This window comes from Egretta garzetta, unplaced genomic scaffold, assembly GCF_000687185.1.
Source record: "Egretta garzetta isolate BGI_Z169 unplaced genomic scaffold, ASM68718v1 scaffold264, whole genome shotgun sequence".
Classification (NCBI taxonomy): domain Eukaryota; kingdom Metazoa; phylum Chordata; class Aves; order Pelecaniformes; family Ardeidae; genus Egretta; species Egretta garzetta.
The window spans coordinates 5,066,789-5,093,685 of NW_009259685.1; the positions used below are offsets into that span (position 1 = coordinate 5,066,789).

The 26,897-nt window shown below is 39.3% G+C and overlaps 1 protein-coding gene across 1 annotated transcript in view; it reads right to left on the bottom strand.

Moving 5' to 3' along the window:
• SEMA5A (semaphorin 5A) overlaps positions 1-26,897 on the bottom strand; it is a 254,009-nt gene that overhangs the window by 56,925 nt on the left and 170,187 nt on the right. Inside the window, exons 12-14 of the mRNA XM_009638754.1 lie at positions 26,092-26,273; positions 23,905-24,048; positions 15,884-16,031 (exon numbers count right to left, since the gene is read on the bottom strand). Coding sequence (XP_009637049.1) covers positions 15,884-16,031; positions 23,905-24,048; positions 26,092-26,273 — 474 coding nt within the window. The remainder of the gene's footprint in view (positions 1-15,883; positions 16,032-23,904; positions 24,049-26,091; positions 26,274-26,897) is intronic.

The window sequence follows — 26,897 nt, forward strand, 5'->3', positions numbered from 1 at the left end:
GCTGCGGGGGAATCTCTGCTCCGGCGCCTGGAGCCCCTCCTGCCCCTCCTGCCGCACCAGCCTGGGGGCCTGTGGGGCTGTGCCTCTCACACGTTCTCACCCCTCTCTCTGCTGCTGCTGTTCCCCAGCAGGTTTTTTTCCTTCTTAACTACATTATCCCAGAGGCGCTACCACCATTGCTGATGGGCTCGGCCTTGGCCAGCAGCAGGTCCGCCTTGGAGCCGGCTGGCGTTGGCTCTGCTGGATATGGAGGAAGCTTCTGGCAGCTTCTCACAGAAGCCACCCCTGCAGCCCCCCTTGTTACCAAAACCCTGCCACGTAAACCCAACATATGAGTCCTCTTGCTTGACTTCTTGTAGCCATCATAAGATTATCAGGGTGCAAATGGGTTGCAGGGTGTTTTGGGGTTTTTAAGTGGGGTTTTTTGAGTTACAAAACTCGCCTGCAGGAAATCGACTTTTACCCTTGACTAAGCAGACTACTTGCTGGATTAGGTGCCCAAGGTTAAGAAATACGAATACAGTGACAAAACCCACTGTATTTTGGCCAACTATTTTTTTCCAGGGAAACATAAAAGAATTTTCTTTGCTGCTTTCTGCTCTCTTGAGAGGTGACTCCATTGAAGAGAAAAGTATTAAGGCACTATTCCCGGACCTCTTCTCGGCAGTACAACTGAACTAAGATGATACCTGAGTTCAGTAGAACTATTGATGAAGGACCCGAATCAGGGACACGAACCAGCAGAGTGCTACAGGAGGGAAGCTCAGCAGCAGCACTGTATTAGAGGCAGAGAGTAAATGCTTGCTGTCAATCAAGAAATCTGAGGAGGGGCAAAAAGCGAGTAGGGAAAAAAATGTCACTAAAAGCATGAAGCCACTCTGCAAAAAGTTGAAGTCGTGTACAAATGAAAAATGAATGGAAAGAATAGCGAAATCCAGCATATTAGATGTACAGAAAGCACAATAGGAGAGGGCAGAAAATAATTCTAAAACTCAATCCATTTCAAGCACATCAGGGACAGAAAGATTGCTACAGAGTCTACAGGCCCCATATATTATGAAGGCATATAAGAGGCAAGACCACAGCAAGTTGAAGTTGTTATGGAACAAACAGACAAAATGAAGAAAAAATGTCACCAAAGAATACAACTAAGGAAACAGAAATAAGTCAACTGATACTAGTGGTGCACAGCTCCTTGCTTAAAATTACCTTCCTATCTGAGGCCTGGAAGATAGTAATAGTGATATCATTTTTTTAAATACTTTGGGAAGTTCAGGGGAACTATAAAACAATGGGTATGACATCTGAACTGGGCAAATCAGGGGAAATCGTAATAAAGCATGAAATTAGTGGAAACATGAACAAATATGATCTACTGGAGAACAAAAATACATACCCTCCTTTTTTTATAAAAGGAAGCCACAAACCTATCAGAGTCTCTGAGGAAGCCAACAGACATGTAGATACAGGAGGTAAGTTGATACAGTTTACTCTGAATTCAAAAAGACATTTCACAAGTCTCTTAAGGAAACTTGCAGCCACAGGCTAAGAGAGAAGCTATTATTCTTTCACAGATAATTAACTTCTCAAAAGATGGGAAATGGAAGAGAGGAATAAATGGTAGGTTTTCACAATGGAAGGTGTCCAGCTTGGTCTGTGCTGGGACCTGTGTGGTTAAACATATTCAACAGCACGGGAAGTACTGTAGTATCTAAAATGCTGACTACTTTCAGGAAAACACTCTGAAGGGAGTATTGCAGGGGAAAAGAGAAAGGGTAAGTATATGGTAGAGAAAGGGCACACTCTGTATCAGGCTAGTACTGCAGGCAGAATGCAGTTCCAAGAACTAAACTCATCACTAAATTTCCCCCAAATAATCAAGGGTGCCTACCTTGTCCAAAGTAAAAGATTAATAGTCCATTTTCACCTCTTTGTCTGACTAGTTTAGGCAAAGCCCTTCAGTGGCTTTAGCAGAGACAAATCCTTTTTTTTAAAATGTTGCACTCCCATGATTTAAATTTTCCTTTTTTCTCCACATTTCACCCTACCTGCCTCTCACAACACAGAAAATTCTGCTCATACATATTATTTTTCCTATGAAGTTTATGGCAACATATGTTACTTTTCCTTGACATTTTGGGACTCTTGTGGAAAGCTGGATTTGATTTCATAGTTAGGGCATCTCATACTGCTATACTTCTTCAGTTTTACTTAGAAAACTAACCAGTAAATAAAACGTCAATCAATCTGAAAACATAAGAAGTGAAAACATTTCCCTAACTAAAGACACCAAACAAGACTGCATTCTTTACTTTTTTCAAAATTACATTTATATGACCCCCAGAAAGGTTTTTGATGGATTAATTCCTATAATCCATCATTTGCTTTTTTACTTGCATTCTGTGTAGTGGATCATTTTTATACTTCGTATTGAATTGCTGATGCTGGATTTCACTATATGTCTAATATTCCTTTTAGCCCTCCATTTCAGAAGATTATAGGCACTGATATTACTTCTTTTTCTTAGTACTTTAAAACCTCTTTAACAAAATATTCATGCTGCCAAGCTATCTCACACAAATGCTTCAATATGTGAATGGGGATTCTGGATCAGCTTTTCAATAAGGGATAGGACACATAAATTAAGTATTTTTAATAGAGAGCTTAGTGAATTTGCAAAGAGGGTTATGTGCTCCTATGTGAAAGCATATGGTATAATTCTAGTTTTGTGAGCAACTGCCTGAAAATTTTTGAAACTTCTGACTGAATCTCTTTTCATACTTTAAATAGGGTGAACATACTTCATTTCAGATTAAAGCAGGGTTATAAATCTTGGTTTTCTAGATAGAGTAACAGCCAGATATACTCTCTGGACTTCTGCTGGCTCATGTTATTCAAGGCTGTGAAAAGGCTTTGCTAAGTCAGGCAATGCTGAGAGATGTGGGTCTGTTGACTAACTCTCATGTTTTTCATATAGCTTTTTTTTTTTTTTTTCTGGTTGGAAAAGACCTTTAAGATCATCGAGTCCAACCTTTAACCTAACCCTGCCACCCGACCACTAAACCATGTCCCTAAGCACCTCATCTATCCTTCTTTTAAATACCTCCAAGGATGGGGACTCTACCACCTCCCTGGGCAGCCCATTCCAGAGCCTGACAACCCTTTCAGTGAAGAAGTTTTTCCTAATATCTAACCTAAACCTGCCCTGGCGCAGCTTCAAACCATTCCCCCTCGTCCTATCATCTGTTACCAGGGAGAAGAGGCCGACCCCCTCCTCACTACAGCCTCCTTTCAGGTAGCTGTAGAGGGCGATCAGGTCTCCCCTCAGCCTCCTCTTCTCCAGACTAAACAACCCCAGTTCCCTCAGCCGTTCCTCGTATGACTTGTGCTCCAGACCCCTCACCAGCTTGGTTGCTCTCCTCTGGACATGCTCCAGCAATGCAACATCCTTCTTGTAGTGAGGGGCCCAAAACTGAACACAGTATTCGAGGTGCGGCCTCACCAGCACCGAGTACAGGGGCACGATGACTTCCCTCCCCAAGCCTGTAGCGCTGCATGGGGTTATTGTGACCCAAGTGCAGGACCCGGCACTTGGCCTTGTTGAACCTCATGCAGTTGGCCTCGGCCCATCGATCCAGCCTGTCCAGGTCTCTCTGCAGAGCCCTCCTCCCCTCAAGCAGATCAACACTACCACCCAGTTTGGTGTCGTCTGCAAATTTGCTGAGAGCACACTCAATCCCCTCATCCAGGTCATTGATAAAGATATTAAACAAGACTGGCCCTAGAACTGAGCCCTGGGGTACACCGCTTGTGGCCAGCCGCCAACTGGATTTAGTTCCATTCACCACCACTCTCTGGGCTCGGCCACCCAGCCAGTTTTTAACCCAAATGGGTTAAAAGATGGCTTATGTTGCTTGGGATGGGGACAGAATAAACTCAGCTGTGGTGAACGAAATTTTTGCTAGTAGGAGGTATGTCCACAGTGGTATGACATTACCAGAACAGTAAATTGAGAGCCATACCATCCGAGCTCCCACTTGCAGATCTGAGCCATATACAATGTCTTCACACGCACTGACACGTAAATGGCTTTTATAAAGAATCCTGGAATCTACCACTACCTTCATAAATAACCTTCATGTACTAAAAATGGGGTTGCTTGTGAGTAAAGGGGCAATCACACAGAAAAGTCTCATGTTGAGCACTGCGCGGATGATGGCTATGTAACAGTCTCGTATCTGACCTGGCGCCTGGCAATGCAGCCTACCCAACTGGCAAAGTAGAATCATAGAATCATAGAATGTTTTGGGTTGGAAGGGACCCCTAGAGGTCATCTAGTCCAACCCCCCTGCAGGAGCAGGGACACCGCTAACTAGATCAGGTTGCTCAGAGCCGTGTCCAACCTGGCCTTGAATGCTTCCAGGGATGGGGCCTCCACTACTGTAATGCCATAGGATCTAGGGAGAGATTTAAGTTTTCTTTTCCTCTGTAATCCACAAAGGAAATGTGTGGTTCAAGTACTATCTCTGACACAGCCTGCTTCTCCTCAGTACTTGCGCAGCCTCCTAGCTGGCACGTTGTGGAAGAGACACCTGGCCAGCTGCACAGCAGGATGAACTGCACAAAGAGCTGCCAATGAGGGTACCCTGAGCTGCAGACCATGAAGGCATGTAGCATCTCCTAGTACTGTCTTATTCTGCAGAAATGTTTGCAGTTTGGACATCAATATGTCAAGCTGTAACTTGCAAGTTTTCTCATGTATCCTATAGGGAATCAACAGGGTTTCATCAGTTTATGCCAGCTGAGGACCTGGTCAACTCCTCTTAATTTTAAATGTGAGTAAATTGCTAGCAGAGTTAGCATGTCAACTCTACTATTTCTTTTCCACCTTTTCTCCTGGAGATTGATTCAAAGCCCAAAGAGATCAAAGTTAGTCTGTCCTTCCTCTGAATCAGATAGCTAAAAAATAAAGGTACAGTCTACAGCTGCTTTTCTCCATCTAGAGCCTCTCTGAAAAAGCAAAGCAAGAAATGCATTTTGGGGCCGACCTATTTCTGGACCACTCTCAGTCTGCATAGGGGCTTCACCAATTTCAATTGGCTTCACCAATTTCAAGATAAATCAACTCTCTTATCTTCACAGAGTAGTAAATGCTTCACTGATCTCTCATGCTAGAAACTGTTGTAAGTAACAAAGTTGGAGATTTTCATAATGTAAACTTAAAGGCCTCTTTTTATGACTTCAAGTTCATTCACCTTCCTGATGCTTCAGATGATGGAACAAGTATTGTTGAATGAGAAAAACTCTGTTCTGGAATCTGCAGGATTAATAATTTTACTTTCAATGGCATTTCTCTGGCAGAAAAGAAATAAGCTATGTGATGTTGCTTTCAAGTACCAGAAGGGGTCCTGATAGGGGGACTGTGAAACTACACCCTGCCCTTCAAGCTGTGAGGACAAATCACTGTGTATGCTGGTAAATGAGCTCAGTGTTTGCCTGAGTTTATATTCTCATACATGAAGAATACAATCCCATCCACTGGAGTATTCAGGCCTAAATATTATTATTTCAGAATGCTGCAATAGACTGAGTCACAACATCCTGAATATACAAAATAAGTTATAAATAAACACAATGAAAATGTATGTTTGCCTTTTCTAAGGCTTGTGAACATGTTTGTTCAAGATGAATGTCAGAGGCTTTGAATAACTTAATGCCTTCTATTTGGTGGCTGCAGTATTAGTGCAGAAGTCTTCTAAACCAACGACTGAATGGGGAAGGGACAAGGGAATCAACCCAGGAGGAAAAAACGGGTAGTTTTAATAACTCCGTCAATAAATATTCCATTTTTTTTTAAATGATGCCACAACCTAATATAACCTGGGAAAGAATAGGGCTCCTGTCACTATTTTCAATGAAAAACAAAATCCTACCACAGCTTAGTAAATCAAAGATTACTATAATGCTCTGAGACTAAGTGAAAACAAAAGCCTGCAGATAAATATCATTAATTTGGATGGAGTTCCATTTAATTGCACTTGGATGACTAAGGACTGCTGCCAATTAGCTCAGCTAACAAACCAATCTCACACTCTTCAACAGATGCTGCAGTAGTGAAGCTATAAAGGCAATGGTGCATATTACTTATTCAGGCTTCATCTAACCCTCAATTTACTGAGGTTGAAGTGAAGAACATTGAAATAAAACTCTGCTTTGTGTTAACCACCAGGTCTACATGTGAGCACACTTTTGGCATAAAATGTGTAAACACAATTACTATGTTTGCACTGTAGCATTTTAACTACAGGTGGCTAAACTTAAAAGGAACAAAATAAATCAGAGGGACAATTTGTTGTAAGCTGATTCAACACTTGTTTACAGAGAGGAACATTGGAAATGCCATTCTAGATCAGACATGTTGTCCCTGGTTATCGTCAAAGGACAGCACAGAAATAAGTGGAATGCCCAAAGCACAGCTCTCAATCTGATTGTTACTTTTCAGAAAAAGATTTACAACTTTAAAATGTGATTTACTATGCTATCTAAAATGTATTTTTTTGTCTACTATAATTCTAACACATCCTGATATCCTGCCCAATTTTAGTTGTGTGGGATTTTTTGATTCTTAAGATTTAAGCCTCAACAATTTCTTGCAACAAGTTACATCATTTAACAATGCCCTGGATAGAAATTAATTCCCTTAACTGCCTTCATATTTCCTTAAAATTCAGTATATTACAATACAGAGTGCACAGAAATCCCAGTGTGCCCTCTCTAAACCTATCATTAATTTATATATTAGTCCTTCATACACTAGAACCCTGACTACTCTGATTTATCAGAATCCCAATCTTTTGTCTTTCTTTGGGGCATTTTCCAGGGCTCAGCTTACTTCCACCACTGGCCATATCGCTTAAGAACAATTTTTTGTAACAGGTCTATCATGTTTCTGAGGTCATTTTCAATGCCATGCTTCATGCATCCTTCTTACCCATTTTGCTTGCAATTGCACAATGACTTAAGGTCACTACTGAACTTCCTACAGTACAATTAAGGTTTCTGCACACTTACAAAGACATGTCATTACAACAGAAGAGGCTTTGAAAATTTGTAGATGAAATCATAATGAGCTTCCATGACTTCAGTCATTGATCCAATGGTGTTAGATAAATTCAGCTTCAAAATAAGCTCAGCTTTGAAGATAACAGCAGTGGTGGACAAATCACATTACTTGCAATATGTGAAATAGAAAGTGTGGTTTCAACTAGCTTCAGTCCAGACTGTTACAGTCATCCCTTCTGAGATTATCTTATATGAATCCCTAGACTATCTTTTTTGTCCCTACTGGAAATACCTTGCTGAAACATCCTAAGTGATAAAACTGAATCTACATTTATGACTGCTGCTCAACTTTTCTGGCTTGCAGCTAGTATCATAAACAACTCACACACCACGGCCATTCTCCTGTCTTGTTCCTCACTATGCTTCAAGGTGAGAGCAGGACTTTCTGTTAATTTTATGTTAAGTTCACAACTGTGCAATTATGATACAACTCATTCACTTCTATTACTTCAGCCCTCAAAGGCATCAATACAAATCAACCTTTGTATTGATGATACCCCACAACTTCAGGTCACCAGCAAATGTAATAAAAAATTTGTCTACCAAAATTACTAAGAACACTAATAAATAAGATCTGTCTAAAGTAATTCCTTTAAGAAATCTAGAGTAACCTCCCAATAATCTGACGTTTCCCCTTCCGGGACAACTCACTGTTATGTCCAATTAGCTTTATCCATCTTTTAACTCCTATGCTTTCTTGCTAGTATATCACTTTAACAATCACCCTTTTTTGTATCTCACAAATTTAATACCATATACTTTGAAGCTGCTCCATTTTGATTGTCAGAAACCCCTGCTATCTTCTTGAAGAACAATGCCAGAAAGGTATGAAGTGGTTTATATTGGTAAAATCCTAAGGGATCGCACTCCACTTTCCATTTACATCTGAATTTTTTTACCCTAAAGTTGTTCTGCATTTTGAAAACCAGAGATCAGGTGAAACAGCCTTTCTCTACCTGCATCACTTTTTTTCTTTCCCTTGAATTTTAATATGAGGCTTTCTATATTTTTTTTTTCTAAAGCCAAACCAAAACAACATATTAAATACAGCTCTAGTCTTTCCAGTACTCCAGGACAGAGGTTACTTTGTTCTTCCTTCTTCCTTCCAAATTAGTGGTCCATATCAGTCTACTACATTTACCATTTCAATACTGTAGTAATTACTATAACCAACTGTCATATTTTGAGTTTTAGCCAGGTGCTTTCAGGGCTCAAGAAGGATCATTTTGCATATGAGAAATTGTCTACATAGTTTTTATCTTACGCCTTACCTTCTTTTTTGGCACCTCAGACTGGTTGCAACTGAAGACAAGACCCTTACTAGGCTGAGCCAGGACTCTGAGACAGTACAGAGAATACTAGATGAGCTACTAGATGACTGTCTGGAGTATCCTACTCCCGTGATTGCTAGATGGAGGGAGAAACATCCTCCCAGAACAGATTGGTAGAAACACATCTGTTGCTCTTTTTTTAACTTAAATTCCCCCAATATACATTTCAATCACCACAAAATTACCCATTCCCTGAGTCTGCTGAAATCTCTCTGTAATTTTTTTTTACAGTTCTCCATGTTTATGTCAGTTCTGATTTCATGGAAATACTACTTCTGTATCAAATGAAGCTACACTACACATACTGAGTAAGTAAAACCTTAAGCACTGGAACTAATGAAGCCTGATTTCCTGTAAGTTTATATTTCAAGTCTTTTAAATTTTTCCTTCTCTCATTTCCCCTTCCCATATCTCCTGCCAGTAGGACTTAGCAGTCCTAATGCTAAAAATTAAAAGACAGGCAGTGGCTAGTCACAAGTTACATGTGTGCTAATACGTACACTCATTGACCAGCACCTGACACCACTTGGGCCAAATAAGGGACTCAGCTGCAACTCTGTCTCTCAAAGTGGAAACTAATTTACGGTTTTGCCCTCTATAAGACCACTGTTTTTCATGCAACTTGTTGCAACTCCATGTTGTCATCTAAGACTGCCCTCCAACCAAACACAATTGTAACGGCGGAGCGGGTTCTTTACTTATGGGCTGAAGGGTAAAAACGAAGCTAAAAACTTGCCACCTACTTTTTGTTTTGATTTGTAGTGTACAATGACAAAGTTATGGGTTACTTTCCAGAGATAGCTGAATGTTCTAGATTCACAGCAGTGAAAAAATCTCAGGCTGGATGAAGCGTGAGTCCCCAGGAAATATACTCCTGCTTCAGTATCACTCATTAATTCATTCTAAAATGAGGGCAGCACAAAACCTTAGCATGCAACATCCTTTCTTCCTAAATATCTTTCTTTAATTCATATTCAAAAACCAGCTGAGTCAAAGGGAAGTAGAAATTCATGTTTCATAATGCTGAGCCCTTGGACCAACATTGTGCCTGTTGGGCACAGAATGAAAGAGGTTTCAGATACTTTAGGAAACAGTGTGGCAAACTCTGGTTGTAGCAAATTGGGTCTCCTATCTCTGATCAATACGACTCCTTAAGTGGATGAAGGCACTTGGCTATCACCTGACCTTGAGGGACACATTGGCTGTTCCCTACATCCAAAGCCCTGAGAAAGCTTGGGCACAGTTACAGTAAAATCTGTTTCCTATGTTTTTTTAAATAAGATTTGGACTTCTGAATCAAATGCACATCATCTGTATCACATGTACACGTATGTCCAAAGCAAAGCTCTTGAATGTGAGAATACTCACTTTGGAGAACCTTTCTAACTGGAATTGAAAGAGATTTCAAATCAACTGGCATTGGTCCACAAAGAGTTACTCTACATGACTCGGAAGTCCATGAAAGAGCTTGCTATAGGAACCATAGAACAGGACTGCAGAGTCAATTGTCACAGGCTGAACTGAATTGCTTGAAGTGGAGTAGTGACAGTTTTCCAGCAGCTGAGGATTTATTTCTCAGCTTTAAATTATTTTGAAAATTACATCCTTCTCACAAAATGGGTGCATCACACTGTTTTGTTTTAAGGAAGAAAGCAAACAACTTGCAGTTTAGCCTCTTTTTTGAAATTAAATAAATCAAAAAGCCAAGTGATCACTGGATGTATAGCTAAAGACTACCTTAAACACCTCACATTTGGATATATATGCACATCAGTTCAACTGGTTTATATTTCACATTTACCTTGACTATGCATGTCAAGTTGATAACTCACTTTACTGACAAAGTTGAGTACCACATGGACCATTAATCAATATGTACTAGCATTTTCTGAAACTACTTCTTGTGATTGAGGGCCACAAAATGATCAGGGGGCTGGATCACCTCTCCTATGAGGACAGGCTGAGGGAGTTGGGCTTGTTCAGCCTGGAGAAGAGAAGGCTCCAGGGAGACCTGATTGCGGCCTTTCAGTACCTAAAGAGGGCCTATAGGAAAGACGGGGAAAATCTTTTTAGTAGGGCCAGCTGTGACAAGACAAGGGGTAATGGTTTTAAACTAAACCAGGGTAGGTTTAGACTAGATATAAGGAAGAAGTTCTTTACAATGAGGGTGGTGAAACACTGGAACAGGTTGCCCAGAGAGGTAGTGGAGGCCCCATCCCTGGAAGCATTCAAGGCCAGGTTGGACGGGGCTGTGAGCAACCTGATCTAGTTAGCGGTGTCCCTGCTCACTGCAGGGGGGTTGGACTAGATGACCTCTAGGGGTCCCTTCCAACCAAAAACATTCTATGATTCTATGATTCTATGATTCTATGATTTTGATTTTTTTATTTGTTTCGCCCTCTTTAATTCCTTGGCATTGCTTATAATTGCAATAACATATGCAGCATCAAAAGGAGACAGGCCCTACTTTGCTAAACTTTTAAAACATACAAAAAACCAGCTTATACTCAACAGAATTTACATTATAGAACAGAAAAAAGGACTGGAAAAGGAAATGAGCATGAAGTAGGCAAATGTCACATAAAAAGTACAATTTTTTGTACCTCATGCTTGTGAGAATATGTTTTCTGGATTTGCAAGAGATGATGTAATTTTTTACTTTTCTTTAACTCAAAGAGGTCAAATGGAAACTTAAAAAAGAACCATAAAAAAGCATAATAACAATCTGATTTTCTGGTCTTGTCTCTCTAGACTAGGCATTTGGAATTTCTTTTGTGAGATGGCAAGTATCTTAAAGACAGATTCTGTCCTCTCTGACGGACAAAGTAGTTCTGAAAAACTTCCATCTTCAGTTTCCCTTTAAGAACTTAATGAAATAAAACATTTCTGACATTTGTTTTTCCAAGACTTTTTTTTCATCTTGTGTCACAAAAGAAACTTTACGATATAGTTTTTTTCCCAAAGTTTTGTGTTCAGCACACTTCTGAAATGTTGAAATAATAACAATAAAAAATATAAATGCGACACTAACAGCTATTTCTAAGAAACAACCTAAATTCCTCCTTTTTTTTATTCCACAGCAAACCCCAACATGCTTTATTTTGGTGTATGGAAACTGTATACACTTTACCAGTCTTCATTACAAAACCTAAAATTAATGCATATGTTTGCATGACTGAAATGAGAACACAGACAAATATACATAATGTACGTCAGTCAACTTGAGCCTTAAACTAGATTTCTTATTCTAGCAATAAGTCTTTAAAAAGTTATTTTTTATTACTGGCCTGAGGCAAATTCAACTGAGATTATGCTTCTCAGGGGAAAAGAAGCATTTTCTGAAGCAAATGTACGACTTATCTGAGTATGCTGTAAAATCTGAAGATATTTGTCCTCTGAGTCATATTAGCACAGTCCACAGAATTCCAGAGTTCCTTCTTTAGCACACGTATCACCTGAATACATGGGAGTAATACCTGTTTTGTGATCCACTTAAGCTTTCTATTACCAGATTTTAGCTGGTCTAAAATTTGGCTGCGATGGTCCTATTTCTTATTAGACAATTTCAAGCATTCTTCACTAACTTTGATTAACATAAAGACCTTGACATATCCTTATGGCTCCAGATTTTGATTTCAAGCTTCATCTTTTTGACCTTTAGGAGTCTCTGTGGTCTAATTCTCCTATATTATAACCACTTATGGTTTTCCATATTCAGTATATATGCTTTCAGTTCTAAGTCTCTGGCCATCTATTTTCATGTATTGAGTGCACTTCAGCGAGAGATGCACCTTTAAAATATCATCATGTTTTTCTCTCTTTGGAGTATTCATATGCATCAAAAGATGTATTATTATTATCACTACTATTTTATAAGATGCTAAGTTTACAGTAATTGAGGGGAACTCTACTGAGTTTTGATAAAAAATATTCAAGTGTCTTGGTTGATTTCTACTATGAGACAGATAAAACCAAGGAACCAATTGATGAGAAACATGGAAAAAAGTAAAACACAGGCAGTAGCTGTCTGATGCGCTATTACAGACGAAGAGCAAAACAATCAAACTAACAGGAAGGAAAAATGCTCAGTAAAAGTCATGTGATGTAAATCATTAGGTGGACACACAGACAAAAGCCACTAATATGGCAAAAGCTGAAAAATGAGAACACCTAAATAGATTAGGATTGCTGATACTGCAGTCTCACAGCTTGGTTGCAGGTTGGAAAACAGAAGAGGTAGCTTCTCCTGTGACATAAAATCTGGTCCCCTGACACTGCTGGCAAGCAAGCTGTAAGACTTCCTTTCTTAAGCCTTATAAAAACAGTTGTTGTTTTTCTCCCCTGACACACACACACCACCAACCCCCCCCAATGAAAAATGTTTCTAAAACCAAAGAATTGGCATAGTTGAAAGAGAGCATTTAGTCCACCCTACACCTCTGATGCATCAAAAATTTCTCTCAATTTCAGGATGAAATGAAGCCTAATATAGTTAGTATCTTCTTAAATAGTATGTTCTCCAGTCCTCTGTCTACACATTTTTCTTTCCCACTTTTTATGAACACAAGTCTTGACTTTACAGACCACAGACTCTGAACTATACAGCTACAGAAGACCTATGGCAACTCATGCCATTTAAACGTTGTGAAAGATTCCCAGAGTTCATCCTCACTGAAGGTAAGTAAGAAACCTGGAGACTTTCCTTTTAGATTGAAGTTATCATCTTAATGGTTGAAAGAGAGAACTGGGCATTACAAGTCCTTGAGTCTATTCTCCTATTCTCAGCTACACCTTTAATTCACTTGGTGAAAGTTTGGCTCATGACATCATTTACTCCAGACAGGATACCCAGTAGACAGGGGTAGATTGCTACCACTTTCATTGCAACTTTTCCCGAGATTATTTAGTTTTCCAAGTGCTTTCAGATACTCAGAATAAAAGGTTTTAAAAACAAATTAAATTCAGTAAATAACTTTCACCACCTAAATTTAGTATCACTACAACCAGTAAAGACAGGAAATTAATAGTAATAAGGCACAATAATTTCTCCTTCATTCACTATGGTAAAAATCCATAATTCTAATTGTTTTGAAGAATACATACCTACAAAAATAAAAACAAAAATTTGGTTGAAGAACCTCTGATGAATAAACATGTTTTGATATTCCTGCTCCTCATTCATTAGGGTTTTATTAATATAAATATTTCATCCATTTAACAATTACTAGAAGGCAGAAAAATATTTCAGATTGCTCTTTCCTACATTAATGAAACAAACTCTCAGAAGAAATAAAGTACTTTCTTCTCCAGGTACACTGATTGACAAGGTCCTACTATGGCTGCAAAACTTTTGATTTAAGACCAGTAACCAGGTTCAAATTCACTGAAACTTAAACAACACAGATTTTATACCCAAGTCCTTCGTCTTGCAAGAACACCAGGGTTTACAGAGGATTTCTACCTTAAGTTGGTTTCCATCGGTGCCTAAGTATTAGCAAAACAACTGTATACTCCATAGCTAAGCGTTTCTTTGAAACCATCGAAGTAATAATTTTCTAATTAATTAAAAAAACCCCAAACATTATGATAGCTGAACGGGTAACTGTTTAGTGACACAACAGAGACAACGTGCTAAGACTGGTAATAAATTACAAAACCCAGTAACATTAACCTCAAATCAGTTATAATTAAGAAATTTTTACACTAAAGGTTTTCCTACTTTCCTCATGGAGCTTCCTAAGAAAATTAGAGCTACATATTTTTCATTTCAGACCATGGGAAGATTCTGTGCAAAACAAAATACTGCTTTCACAAATCTGAGTATGGGATAAACAGGGATGACTGAGACAGAAAATCTTCAGATTGTGCTCTCTTCTATGCTAGTCAGGAAGGCTTAACAACAGATCTAGACCATATGTGTGCTCTTTTGTGTACCATCAGGGGGAGACAAATATTTTGGAAAACTTGGTATAATTCTAAGTTATTAGCTTAATTCTTAAAGTTCAACTGAAAGACAAGAACAAACCTGTTGGATGTTTTCAATCTTCTGGAAATACAATTCTACCACCAGGATAAATGTTAAAAAGAATAAATCCAGGGAAAATGCACAAAACCTCAAAATTAGAAAAAGGTAATAAATAATCCTTTCTTTAGTATTGAATTACTGCCAGTCTAACAAATAGACCACAGATGATGACAAACCTCAAAATTAAGCTTACGCTCTGAAATGAAGGCATGTAAAAATTGGTTTAATATATGAAAAAAAATGTATTTTTCTTCAACCTCTTTAATATTCTGGAACAAAATCGAGTATATGTTTCTCAGTGTGCAACATCAGGCCTGGCCATTAAGCACAAAACATCTTAAACCAAACTCTCATTTTTCCTTTGAGCTGTGCTCATTCCTGGTCACTGGGGAGACTGACACCACCATCTGTCATTCACCAGCAGGATCTGTCTTCTGCAGTTTTGGCCACTTCAAATTTTCACCCAGCTTATCCTTTCTACATAATACACCCTTTCAGTGATAATCCACCACTAGAATTCAAATTACCGTGAAACAGCACCCCAAGGTTCAGCTTCTGATATTCACCCCCACTTGCTAAGACTTTGCTTCAGCTTCTCATTGTCCTGCAACAATATTCCTTCCCATGGCTTTGACAGTGTTATCCATTCTGGAATACTCACACTGAGGTTACCTTCCCATTGTACTGCAATGAACAAGTCACCCTGCTCTCTACATGCCTCTGCTACATTTCTCTCTTTCACCCATAGACTACTATGAATCATCTCATTCACCTTCAAGAAAGCAATGTCCCATTTTAATGTTCCCATTACACAAAACCTACCACCTATACTTGTTCAGATATAACAAAAAGCCCCTATATGCTTTCCTATATATTTCTCTTCATAAATTGGGTATCCATAAAACAATTTTATTTATTCAAAATCCTCCCACTTCAGCTTCAAAGCCTGACAGCTGCTAGGCTGCTGCCATGCTAAGATCACTATCACTATTCAAGCTTACTTCAGCACTTCCTGGTGGTTCCATGTATTCACTTACTGGCTCCCTAATGTATCTTGATTTCAAACTTATCTTTTTCTGTGCTGTACAAGACCTGATACACTGGAGTCCTGGGCTCATAGCTAGAGTTCCTATGTACCCTGATGATAAAAATAAAAAACATCATAAACCTGCCAAGGACACGTGCACATCTGCACCAACCTTGCCCCAGGAAGCTCATAGTCTAGATGATGTGAAAAAGCTGAATTATATAACTTTCTGACTGATAAACTGTGTGAATTTCAGCACATGGTGACTCATGTTAGGAGTAGGGCACACAGACATACACAGGTGCCCTACGGGACATAGGGACATCCATGGCATATGGCCATAGATATTTGCTGAAGGGAAAGCTGAGAATTACTTACCACGCTGCAGCCAGGACAGTCAGGACCATTTTCACATGTCCTACGCCGCGCCTGGATCCCTCCTCCGCACTGAGCAGTGCAGCGCTCCCATGGACCCCAGCCTGTCCAAAACACATGAGGGGGGCACAACAAATGCTCATTGCAGTACCTGTGAGAAAAGACAAACAAGGAGGCAAAGAATCTATTTAGTACCAAGACAAGACCTCCCTCAAAAGCCCCTCATTTGCATCAGATGTTTGTACAGCGAAATATTTTATACAAAGGGCCCCCTCTATTCATAAAGCACTGAAATAACAGTTGTCACACTGCACAGTGTTTAAGACATTTGAGATTTTTTTTCAGGCCATAATTGCATGGATGAAGCATTTGTTTGCTTTATTCGGTGCCTTCATACAATCCATGTGATACAACCATGTTGTTGTACTGCAAGCATGTAAGCAAGGTTGACAACTACTTTATTAAAACCAGTTGTGGCTATACATTTGGGGCAGAAGTGAGTCAATCAAATGGAAGGTAATCATTTATGCAGGCAGTCCTTTATCAGTCTCCAGCTAAGCATTGATTAGGATCCAACTCTCTCCTCTTCAGAGTGCTAAACTTGCTTTTTGCTTTCCACAGTGTCTCCGCTTTTATGGGTAAAATAAAAGCTAAAACATTGATCCCAGACATAAAGAACTGTAACGTTTTCATAATGTTATTACTTTATCTTTTAAAGGGTGTTTTTAGCTATTTTAATCTTTGAAGGATTTCCCAGTGGGCTGCAGACTGATTTGGAGGCCTACTAGGTTTTTGAGGGAAGCAGGAATATTTTACTACTGAGCTGTCATTATTGTAAGAAGACATTCAGATGTGTGGGAGGGTCCCGACTTTTAGTGAGCTTTCTCATTTTCTGTAAAACCTAAGATTCCTGATTTTTTGAGTGTGCCATCCAATAACTCTAGCTGTAGCATATGCTGCTTAGTAAGGACCCTCTACACAGATCCAAAGGATGTGGGCCACCAGCAAGTGTGACTGGGGCTCTTAAAAAGACCAAGTGGTTATTTCAGATAAAGCAAAGCCACGAAATATTCAGAAAACAGATGACCTGAAGGAGTGCTCTAATATTTTATGGATGCGTCTGGGTGGCTCTTGTTCTGACTACTGACTGTCCTGAAGAAACAAATCAATCTGTTACAACAGTTCCTCATTTTTTTTTTATACCAGCCATCCAAAATCCACTGTCTTCTTGCCCTTCTAACAAGTTTCCATTACTTTGCACTCTCCTGCAATGAAAACTGACTCTAATACGTCAATAATTCATTCTACAAAAAGAGAAATGACAGTATAAACTGTTGTCATTTTCAAGAAGAATAACCATAACCACATTTTTTTGCAGAGAGCCCCAAGAGCCTCAAGCTCTAATCCTTCATTACCAAGGAATGTGCACATTCAGAATACTGTGGGAAAAATGAAGTTGTTTGCGTATGTTGTATGCAACTGTAGGTTTATCACATGTGCTGGAGCCTATGATTCAGAATTTGTCCCTAGGTCTGAGCAAGTCCATCAAAATTTAAAAGGTTGGGAGTGAGGTAAATAGGGGAGTGACATTTAGATTTGTGTTTCTGTATAGTTAAGGGAACTATTAATGGCTTGTATTGACCTCATCTGCTGTTTACCAGTAAACTGAGGAAAAAAACCCCAAGCCCTCAATATTTATGAATCTACTGTATCAGAATTCTTCGGTGCGTGATTTGGGTAAATGTTTTCAACAGTAGCTTACACATTAACTACCTTTTTTCCTTCTGCACGTTCAATATTTGCAATTCACAGTTCAGATCATGCTGTCACTAAAGATGCAGAGGAATGTTTTGCGCCTGGATATGCTTCCCCCAAAACTCCAACAGCTGCACACATTCTTTGTCACATGCAGTCATTTATGTGAATGTTTGTGATAGTTTGTCTCTGTGATCATTTATTGAGAACATGTACCCAATGAAACATAGATGCAACATCACCATTTATTTGGTCAAAAAAGTACATTTTTGGCATAATTTCATTAGTTTGTAATGGAGATGTGCCAAGTTAATGTGAGACACACGCATAGGATAAAGCAAGCCTGTCATGAAATTGACAATTACCGATACTCAGCCATGCAAAAAGTAAAATTAAGGGTGGGACTCATCTTGCCTTAATATATAGGCATGTACAGTGTAGCTGTCTATAAATGAAGCAGCCATCTAAACTTGAGCAACAGTTCGTGGAAAGAAACAGCCCTTTTAAGAACATGATTTATGTCACCCCAGAGCAAATGTCTAACATAGGTCATACAAATACAGCCCTCAATAGACTGGTTTCTCTCCACTGACTATAAAGGCTGCATAGGAGACAGACACCTAAGCTCTCCTTACAGCCAATGGAAATTTCGTCAATACCAGCTATAGAGGCTAGAATTATTAATTTGACCAAATTTAGGAATATACAGTAGAAGGAGACAAATGACTCTGTTCTCCACAGCCTGTGTTGACTAAATTTCTACAGACTGTAGAGGAAGTTCAGACACCTGACTCACACATAAGCACTCACATTTGTGGACACTTGAAGTTGGGTGTGACAAATCTCATTTAGATGAGAATCATGACACTATACAGCGTCTCTTTTAGTTTCAATGTGCCCGATCATCCGCTCGCTCGCTTAAGCGAAAGACAGAAAAGAGACCTAACAACTGACTCAGTAAGCACTTCAAAGGCTGGCAAATTCTGCTAACCAAATCTATTTAGAGATGCAGTTGAAACTACAAGATGAAACTGGAAAAAAAAGCGCTAAAATGCGTATGCAAGCTACTTAACTTCAATTTAAAATTTTTTTTTAAACTCAACAACACAAGTGAGTGTCAATTTTTCCTTTTTTTCAGGAAAAGAAAAAAAAATCAAATGAACACAGCATACAAGTAGAATCTTATTCTCATTTCAGCCAGCCTGCCTCTGAAAACATCAGGTATGTTTTCACAGCTAGAGACATCCCTGCAACTGATCTTTGAGAGCTGTGCTACAGCACAGGGCTTTGAGCCAAGTTTCATTATATCTCTTCTTGGCTGCGTTTCAAGTCACTCAGTAACCCTTCTTCCCTTTTGCTCTTTCTTCCCCTCTTAATTTTGTTCTCAGGACCCACAGGGCTAACATTTTACAGTAATTCAACAAAACATGCAATGCAAGAAACTTGAATCTGTGAAACCACTGCCCTCTCCCCTAACCTAACTGCAACGAGGTCAGAAGGGAGAACAGCCTAGAGAAATGTGGGGTTTGTACAGTGACCCTTCCCGTTGCCCCTTGCAGTGAATCCAAGTTCAAATGCCCTAATAAAGGAATTGTCATACTGGGGGAAGGGAGAACATCCTCTGTCCAGTTGTGTCCACAACCACTAGTTCCTACAGTAATTTTTAAATTTTTACTCCAGGCAATTCCAGTACAATGGAATTACTATTCTTGTTCCTATGAAGATTGCATCCCTTAGTAGAACATTAATTTATTTCAGTGTTGCCATGCAGCACTGAGTACCACAGGCTGACTGCATGGTAGCTACAAATGTGTCTTTTTTGTTCCACAGAGAGATGCTATCTAATTTGAACACATAGTTCTTAATTTTGAACCATATTATACTAGCATGTATTTAAGAAAAACAAACTAACCTTCATCACTGCCTGTCCCTTCCTATGCAATAGACTGTTACGTGGCAGGTACTTGTGATTACCAGCTGACGACTTCCTGGGAAGCACAGCCTATACTGACGTTAATGGGAATGCTGGATTCCTTTACTGAAGGCAGGAACATGGTGCACACACACACCTTTCTGGACTGAGATTGCTGAATTAAAAAAAAAGGTGGGGCGTAGCATGTGCTCCCAGGGGCTTCTGCAGAAGAAGAGGGAGCAGAGAAAGCAGGGAGGGTGGGAGCATACACTTCCCAGTAGACAAGACAGCCATGGGAGCACAAGCAAGCCCAAAGCTCTCCTGAAGGGGACCGGGCTTGTTCGCACTGCTCTGAAAGAAGCAGTGCTACACAGAGCAGGCACTTGACCCTCAGCAGTTCCTCCTTCTCACGGAAACAAGCCCCAAAGCACTGAATGCATGCTGAGGACTGTGTATACCAAAAAATGTTGACAATATGTACTGTTTCTAATTTTCTTATACACCCAAAAAATTCTAAGGTTTTCAAATAGTTACTCCGTATCTGAAGCCAATTTATTTTTCTACTTCTGATTTGCCATGCTTTTTTCTTTCTTTTTTCCCTGTGTAGTAAAACTTAACTACACTCACTAAAAGCAATGGATTCTTATTCCCTCATTTCATCTTAGTCCCTCATTTCTGCACAGAAAGGAGGGAAACTGGTGGACTTAATGAGTCCATATCCACAGCACCTTCCACAGAAAGGAGAGGACAAACATTTTCACTCAAACACAAAGTCAAGACAGGATACTATAGACTCTATAAACTAAAACCTAGAGAGTTTTCCAGCAGCTTCGGAGAATATTTCTTAAAGAGGAGAACCCAGAAAATTTTAAGCCCCTAAGGAATTCATCAGGATGTCTTCCATCTGGAGTCTTAACTACAAAAATATTTTATCTGATAGCAAATTTTGTTAAAACACTCTTTTTACTCCCGCTCCATATTCTATCTAAAGTCATTTAGCTACATTTTTGACCTATTTCTACGCGGCAAATTGGCTTTGTAATATCAGTCTTTTCTGCTCTCTCTCAACTGCCTTCCACCCGCCCACACCACTTTAGCAGCAGAGCATGCAACAGCTTGACCTATCTGTAACACTTTAAATTGGTAAATATTGCCATTGATTTCAAGGGAATGACCAGCAAGCACAGAGCTGCCTGATACACGGCTTTCATGAGGTAAACTACACATAACCTAGACAAACATTTAGCTCTCAAACTGAATATGCATTCACATCTGCAGGTGAATTTACCTCAGCTATACGCTGCCTTTTCCATGTGTCTATGGAGTTATGCACTGGGCTTCTACTGATATCACTGTTTGTTGAAAAGCTGTTTCAGAGTTTGGCACAATGGTGGCTGTGGAAACTGAATCCTGTATTTATGCCCCTGGACATGTGAAGGTGACATGAATATGCACTTTCATAAAGACAAATACACACAATGTGTAAACCAACTAATTCTTGTTTTTACTAAGACTACAGATATATTCATCTTACATATGAGCTGGGCCATTAAGAAAGTAAAATGATAGGCTGTTTAGAAGCATTGATTAATTTAAATGAGAAAATCTGAAAAGCTGCTTATTGGTACTCTGGATACAAAACTGCAGTAAATCTTTCTTAGGAGTTACTGCATATAGAATATTTGCTCAGCCTGCCTAAATATACTGGGCCCAATTCTCAAAGGAACCATTTCCACTTGGTGCAGATGTATCTCCAGCAGTACTGGAGCAAAGCAGTGAACTTCTGCAAATACTGGTACTCCATTGCCCTTACAGCCTGTAGAGAGTTTTGAGCTGTAAGAGTCCAGAGGACACTCATAAAGCCCTAATGGCCCCAAACAGCCTCACCTGGGACCTCTTACCCACACCCATGGGCCCAGGAGCTCTATTTAAGCTCTGCCAGGGACCTTCAACCCTTATCTGAGCTGTGCTGTTGAGGTGCTGCATCTTGTCCCTGGCCCACCATGAAGCCCCTTGGTCTAGATGTCAGTGTGTGGATTGGCCTTGGATCTGTTGTATAGACCTGCCTGGTGATCACTAAACCTGATCCTAACCCTTGGATTCTCAGCTGCACCTCAGACCTGCCTCACTGCCATGATATCACCTATTATGTAGATTCTTGATTGGATCTGGCCACAATCTCGAGGCCTGCCCTGCTCCTATCTGGTGAGTTTTCCAGGACTCTCTGCTTTTTACAGCTTTGAAAAGATTTATTCAAGTACTTGGCCTGACGCTGACAAATAACTGATGCCTTATTCCTCTACGTGCTTTACAAATGATATGACAAAGATTCCTAACATACCACACCTTTTGGAAATAAGTTTTTAAAGTCCTTTAAAAAAAAACCAACAAACTTTAAAAGTATCAGCACACATCATGGATGACTTCTTAAACAGAATCAGGGTAGAGGCTGGAAGGTCAGCTGTGAGCAAGCTAGCAAGTGAGAGCTGCAGGGCTGGTGAGAGTGGAGGGCATTTCAAGGAGATAGGAAATGGTGGCAGAGGAACTATGAGAGAAAAAGGCATCCTGCAGTAATCTCACAGGCAGGTACATCCCAGCATGCTGCTGAACGGGATGAAAAGGGAAAGGACAAGCAACCTGCAGGCTACAAAAGCAAAGCCAACATAAGCCTGCTGTTCCTTCAGAACTGTTACATACCAAAATTCAATCCTTCTAGGCTGCTATTATTTCAACTCATTATAAGTATCACTTTTCATTTTGCAACTGCTTTTTTAGTGCACTCATTGTCTTAATACTGGACCTTTTCTCCTATAATTATGGAAGTATTTCTCACGATCTTCTTTATTTCTCTGAAACACCTTATTGGACTTTTATTCCATGTTAACCTTAAGATGACTACTAACATTCATAGTCCACCACCAAAAAGTCTATCCAAACTAAACTCTTTTCTTCTATATCCAGTTTTATTGTGTCCTGCCCTGGACTGACCTCTCAGTTCAAGAAAACCAGTAACTGCTATTAATGCTGGGACAGAGCTATGTAACAGCAGATATAATCTAGATTTGGTGGTGATGACTTTTTGGTTGGGCAACCTATTTTCAGAAAGCAATTTACAAAATAACAAAATGCTTTCCTCTGCAATGAAATGGTAAACAGTCATGGCTCTGAAACAGCAAGAAGTGTTCACGTGCTCTGTGATACGGATCCTTTATACTTCAAGTTAGAAAGACCAGATCCCTGATGATCTGTTAATACATAGATGTGTGATGCAGCTTCCTTTCAATGGAATCTCTTTATCTGAAGAAATGACAGAATTGGTGTTTAATTAAATCCCTCACTGAAACTCATCATAGAGGTTACTGAATCTTGTTTTCATCCAACAGCAAGATAGGATACTAAATCATCCATACGGAAACACTGAAATAAGCTGCAAGTCCATATTGAGAGGAAACATATCGGCATACATCTCTTGGAACGGATGACTACAGTACTCTAAACTCTTACACCAAAACCAGTCTTCTTCTATCTGGCTTTTTGGCATGCCTTGGGAAACAACATAATGCATCTAAGAGTTGCAGTTTATATGAATATATTCAAGTTTGATTTAAAGAAATATGTCATTCCTGTTAAAATTCCTAACATAAAAATTACAAATTAGAGACATTAGTGCTCATGTAAAATGGAATCAGGGGCCTGAATTTTATATTCTGAGCTAGTGACAAAATACCCAGCCCAGTGCCAAAACAGTAGATGGTGAAATCAAAATCTGAGCTGACTTGATCTGCTTGGGGGTTAATATATATACAAACAATTAAAAAAAAAAACCTGAAACCTTACTAAAAAATATTTGAGTTCAAGGTGTATTATATTTATTGCATATAAAACAAAGCCCTTGAAAATGTCTTTCATGTTATATAGACGCTTAATTCATTTAAGACAGAAAAAAAATGAACTCGCAGCATCGGTAACATAGTGCTGTGACCTTACTATATTTTGCTCTGAATTCCAGGTCTTGAGGCTGGGCGAGTTACAATCCAAACATACTGCAATCAATTTTCAAGGAGAATCAATTTTCAGGGTCTCAAGGGACAGCAGCACATTGCTTCAGCACAATTCTCTGGCACTACCAGGAGCTCTCAGCTGGCTCGGGAGGGATGCAGCTAAGTGAAAGATGAAAGAACCGCTGCAGACCCACAGCCTTGCTAATGGGAATGCTGCTATTGTGCAGCAGCGGAGTTAAAGGAGGGAGTGAAAGGAAAGGGAAGAGAAAAACAAGGCAGGTAAAGGAGGAAATGTCCCGTGGGATACAGCTGAGCAGAAGAAATTAAAACAGACAGTAGAAAAAAAGATAGCTCACCTCTCTTCACGATTCTGTCCCACACAGACGCGTCCTCCATGTCGAGGGGTTGGATTGCTGCAGGAACGCTGACGAACTTGAAAGCCTATTCCACAAGTGGTACTACAAGGTGACCAAGAAGTCCAAGGCGTCCAGCCTCCATTTCTGGTAGAATAAAAAGCTCAGGCTCTGTCATCTGTTATACATAGCGAATGGCTGATTAGGTGTGACTGACAGCAGAATCTGGCCCATTAATATTTTCTGTAGAAGTCATTAATACTGCATCGTGTTCCACCTCTTAAAGAATACTGAACTAAAATAAAGGTGCTCTGATTCTCCCATATTCCATGCTTTGTAATTGACAACTGCTAAAATGACCCCATTATACAAGAAGTACAAAGATAGGAAGCTAGCTAGTTGCTTTTGGTCGCTTTATTCTGGGTAAACTTCATCTGCAAGCTCCTGTATCAAAGTTCTGAAGATAACTCTTAATTATATATTGTTTGAACTATTATTTGTGGGTCTTTTTTTCAGGGAGATTAAAATGTCAAATTTTGCTACCTCTTCTGAAAGGAAAGTGATAAAAGGAAAAAGAGTAGTAAGTTAAGTGTCAAAATGTCTGTGTTTGTCTGATAAGGTGCCAATATCTTACTTGTAATGTAACAAAAAAGCTAACAGAATTCACACGCTGTACCCTGCTTTTGTGAACTTTTGGAAAGGACAGACCTGTCCCTCCCCAGTTTACCCTAGGAAAAAAATATACTAGACCAAACTTCTCAAAAGGAATTTCATACCCTGTCCTAAGCAAAATATTATGCACTTCGACCAGTTCCCAAAAACTTTTGATGGCTAGCTTGCAATTTCTGTATTGGTAGAAGACAAACAGGAATCAAGAAAAAGAAAACTAAACTACAATGACTTGTTGAGGTTTCATCGTAAAAGTTAAAATAGTGCCTTACTTGATTTTTAAATCACTTTTTTTTTAACAATGAAAACTAATTAAATCCAGTAATAAAAATTACCTAAGATTATTCAAGTAATTTATCACAAATATTACCAATTTAAATTTCACTCATCTTGATGTCTTGTTATTATAAGGGATATGAGAGTTGATAAAACAGAAAAAAAGCTTTTGAAAAAAATAATCAGCTATCACTGGTAACACAAACAAAAAAATAAGATCTCTGTCAGTGCAACATCTGACCCAACTGGTAAAATGAACAAAATATCTGGATATCCATTAATTCTGGGAATCAATTACTAATACAGCAGTTTTAATGCAAGTAAGATGTTAAAATAGTGTAATAGTGCCAATGGTAGCACGTGAATGCATTCCCAAATCATGTTCAAAATTCTCTTCTAAACCTGACAGCCAATAACTGTTCAATATTCTCCTGATCTGATGTTATATACTATATTGTTCTGTTTTTAATATTTTCCCTAAAATCGACTATTTCCACTTACAGAGCTTGAAGTTATCTTGTGCAGAAGGATAATCAGTTTTATTCACTACCATGATCTGCTTCTGATGTTTAAAAAAAAAAAAAAAGCTGAGACAAAAAGCAGAAAGAATCACTGAGAATAAGAAGAATGCACCAGTATATAAGTTTCGTCTTGCAATTAAAGTATGTATAATGTTTTAAACATAAACTCCTAATGCAGTTCAGCACATGCAGTGTCCTGAGTCTCTTTGAAATTATCTGCTCTCACTGTTTTTTCTGGGAGTGGTTATGTGGCATACAGACTGGTAATAGATCTAGATGGCATGATACAACCAAAAGATATAATGAAAACATTTTTCCCAAGGCAGAATGGTGGAATACAATGGTGACATAAGACCTCCAAAAAAGTAAACACTTCTAGTTTCCAGAAAAAAAAAGTTTTATGACTTAAAGAACTGAGAAAAAGTATCATAATTTGGATATTACCCAACACTGATTTTTTTCTGTCTGAGCTTTTGTTAAAATTAGCTGAGGAAAATACTATTTGGTACACAGCATTTGAAATCACTATTTGCCATCCGGCTCATTCTCAAAGTATGAGAGATACTTTGTAATGTCCCATTTGCTGTGGCTATTGCTATCAGCCATTTGATGTGCATAACAGGGTTGGTGGATTGCAGATGAGATTTCAAAGGGTAGGCTCTATTCTGACCAAGTTAAAAACTTTTAAACCATAAATGACAGAACCTGAAATTATTTTGTGTACCTGGAACAGTTGGCAATCTCCATGGTTGGTCCTTCACACAGCCAACCTCCACACTGAGGAGCAGGACTGTCACACACACGTGTCCTGCAGAGGCAGGAGCCAACACTGGCACCGTCGGTGTGAGTACAAGGTTTCCACTGCGACCATGTTCCAAAATGCCCATCCACTGTCAGATTCCTCATCTAGAAACAAACACAAGAGAAAGGCTTACCTGAGGCCTGGCTGTTCCTTCATACAACCTCTTAATTCTGCAGTTCATGGAGGTACAGCCTTCAGCCAAAACCAATAAAAGCCTCCACTGGAGAGGTATACCTTCCAGACAGCAAGCTCCCCTTGTAATTTCTGTAGCTGCATAATTACCACCACCTCCAATTGATCTGGGCCACTGGATGCCACCACTATAGCAATAACAGTAATCACAACTAGCTGTTACCTTTTGCAACCATGCTTGCCTACTGCTGTAGAAAGTAGAAAGTACAGTTTCACTTTCTCGATTCTTCTGATGACAGTATTCCCTATTTCCTAAAATTTACCTGTGCTTAGGAATCTGCATACTGACTGTAAAAACAGCATGTGTAAGAATGTTTGTGGAAACCCAAATCTGGATCAAAAGGACAAGGCAGCACAGGATGATAGTCCAGGATAACAAAACTGGATGAATCAACCTCAAATCTCCACCATGAGTGTCTTCTTTTGACAACAGTTTTTTGAAGTACATGTCATACAGCACCATTTCATAAAAGTGAAATGTGGATTTAAATATGACTCTCTCTCTAAACAGTAGAAGCGTTTTAATCCTAAAAAAA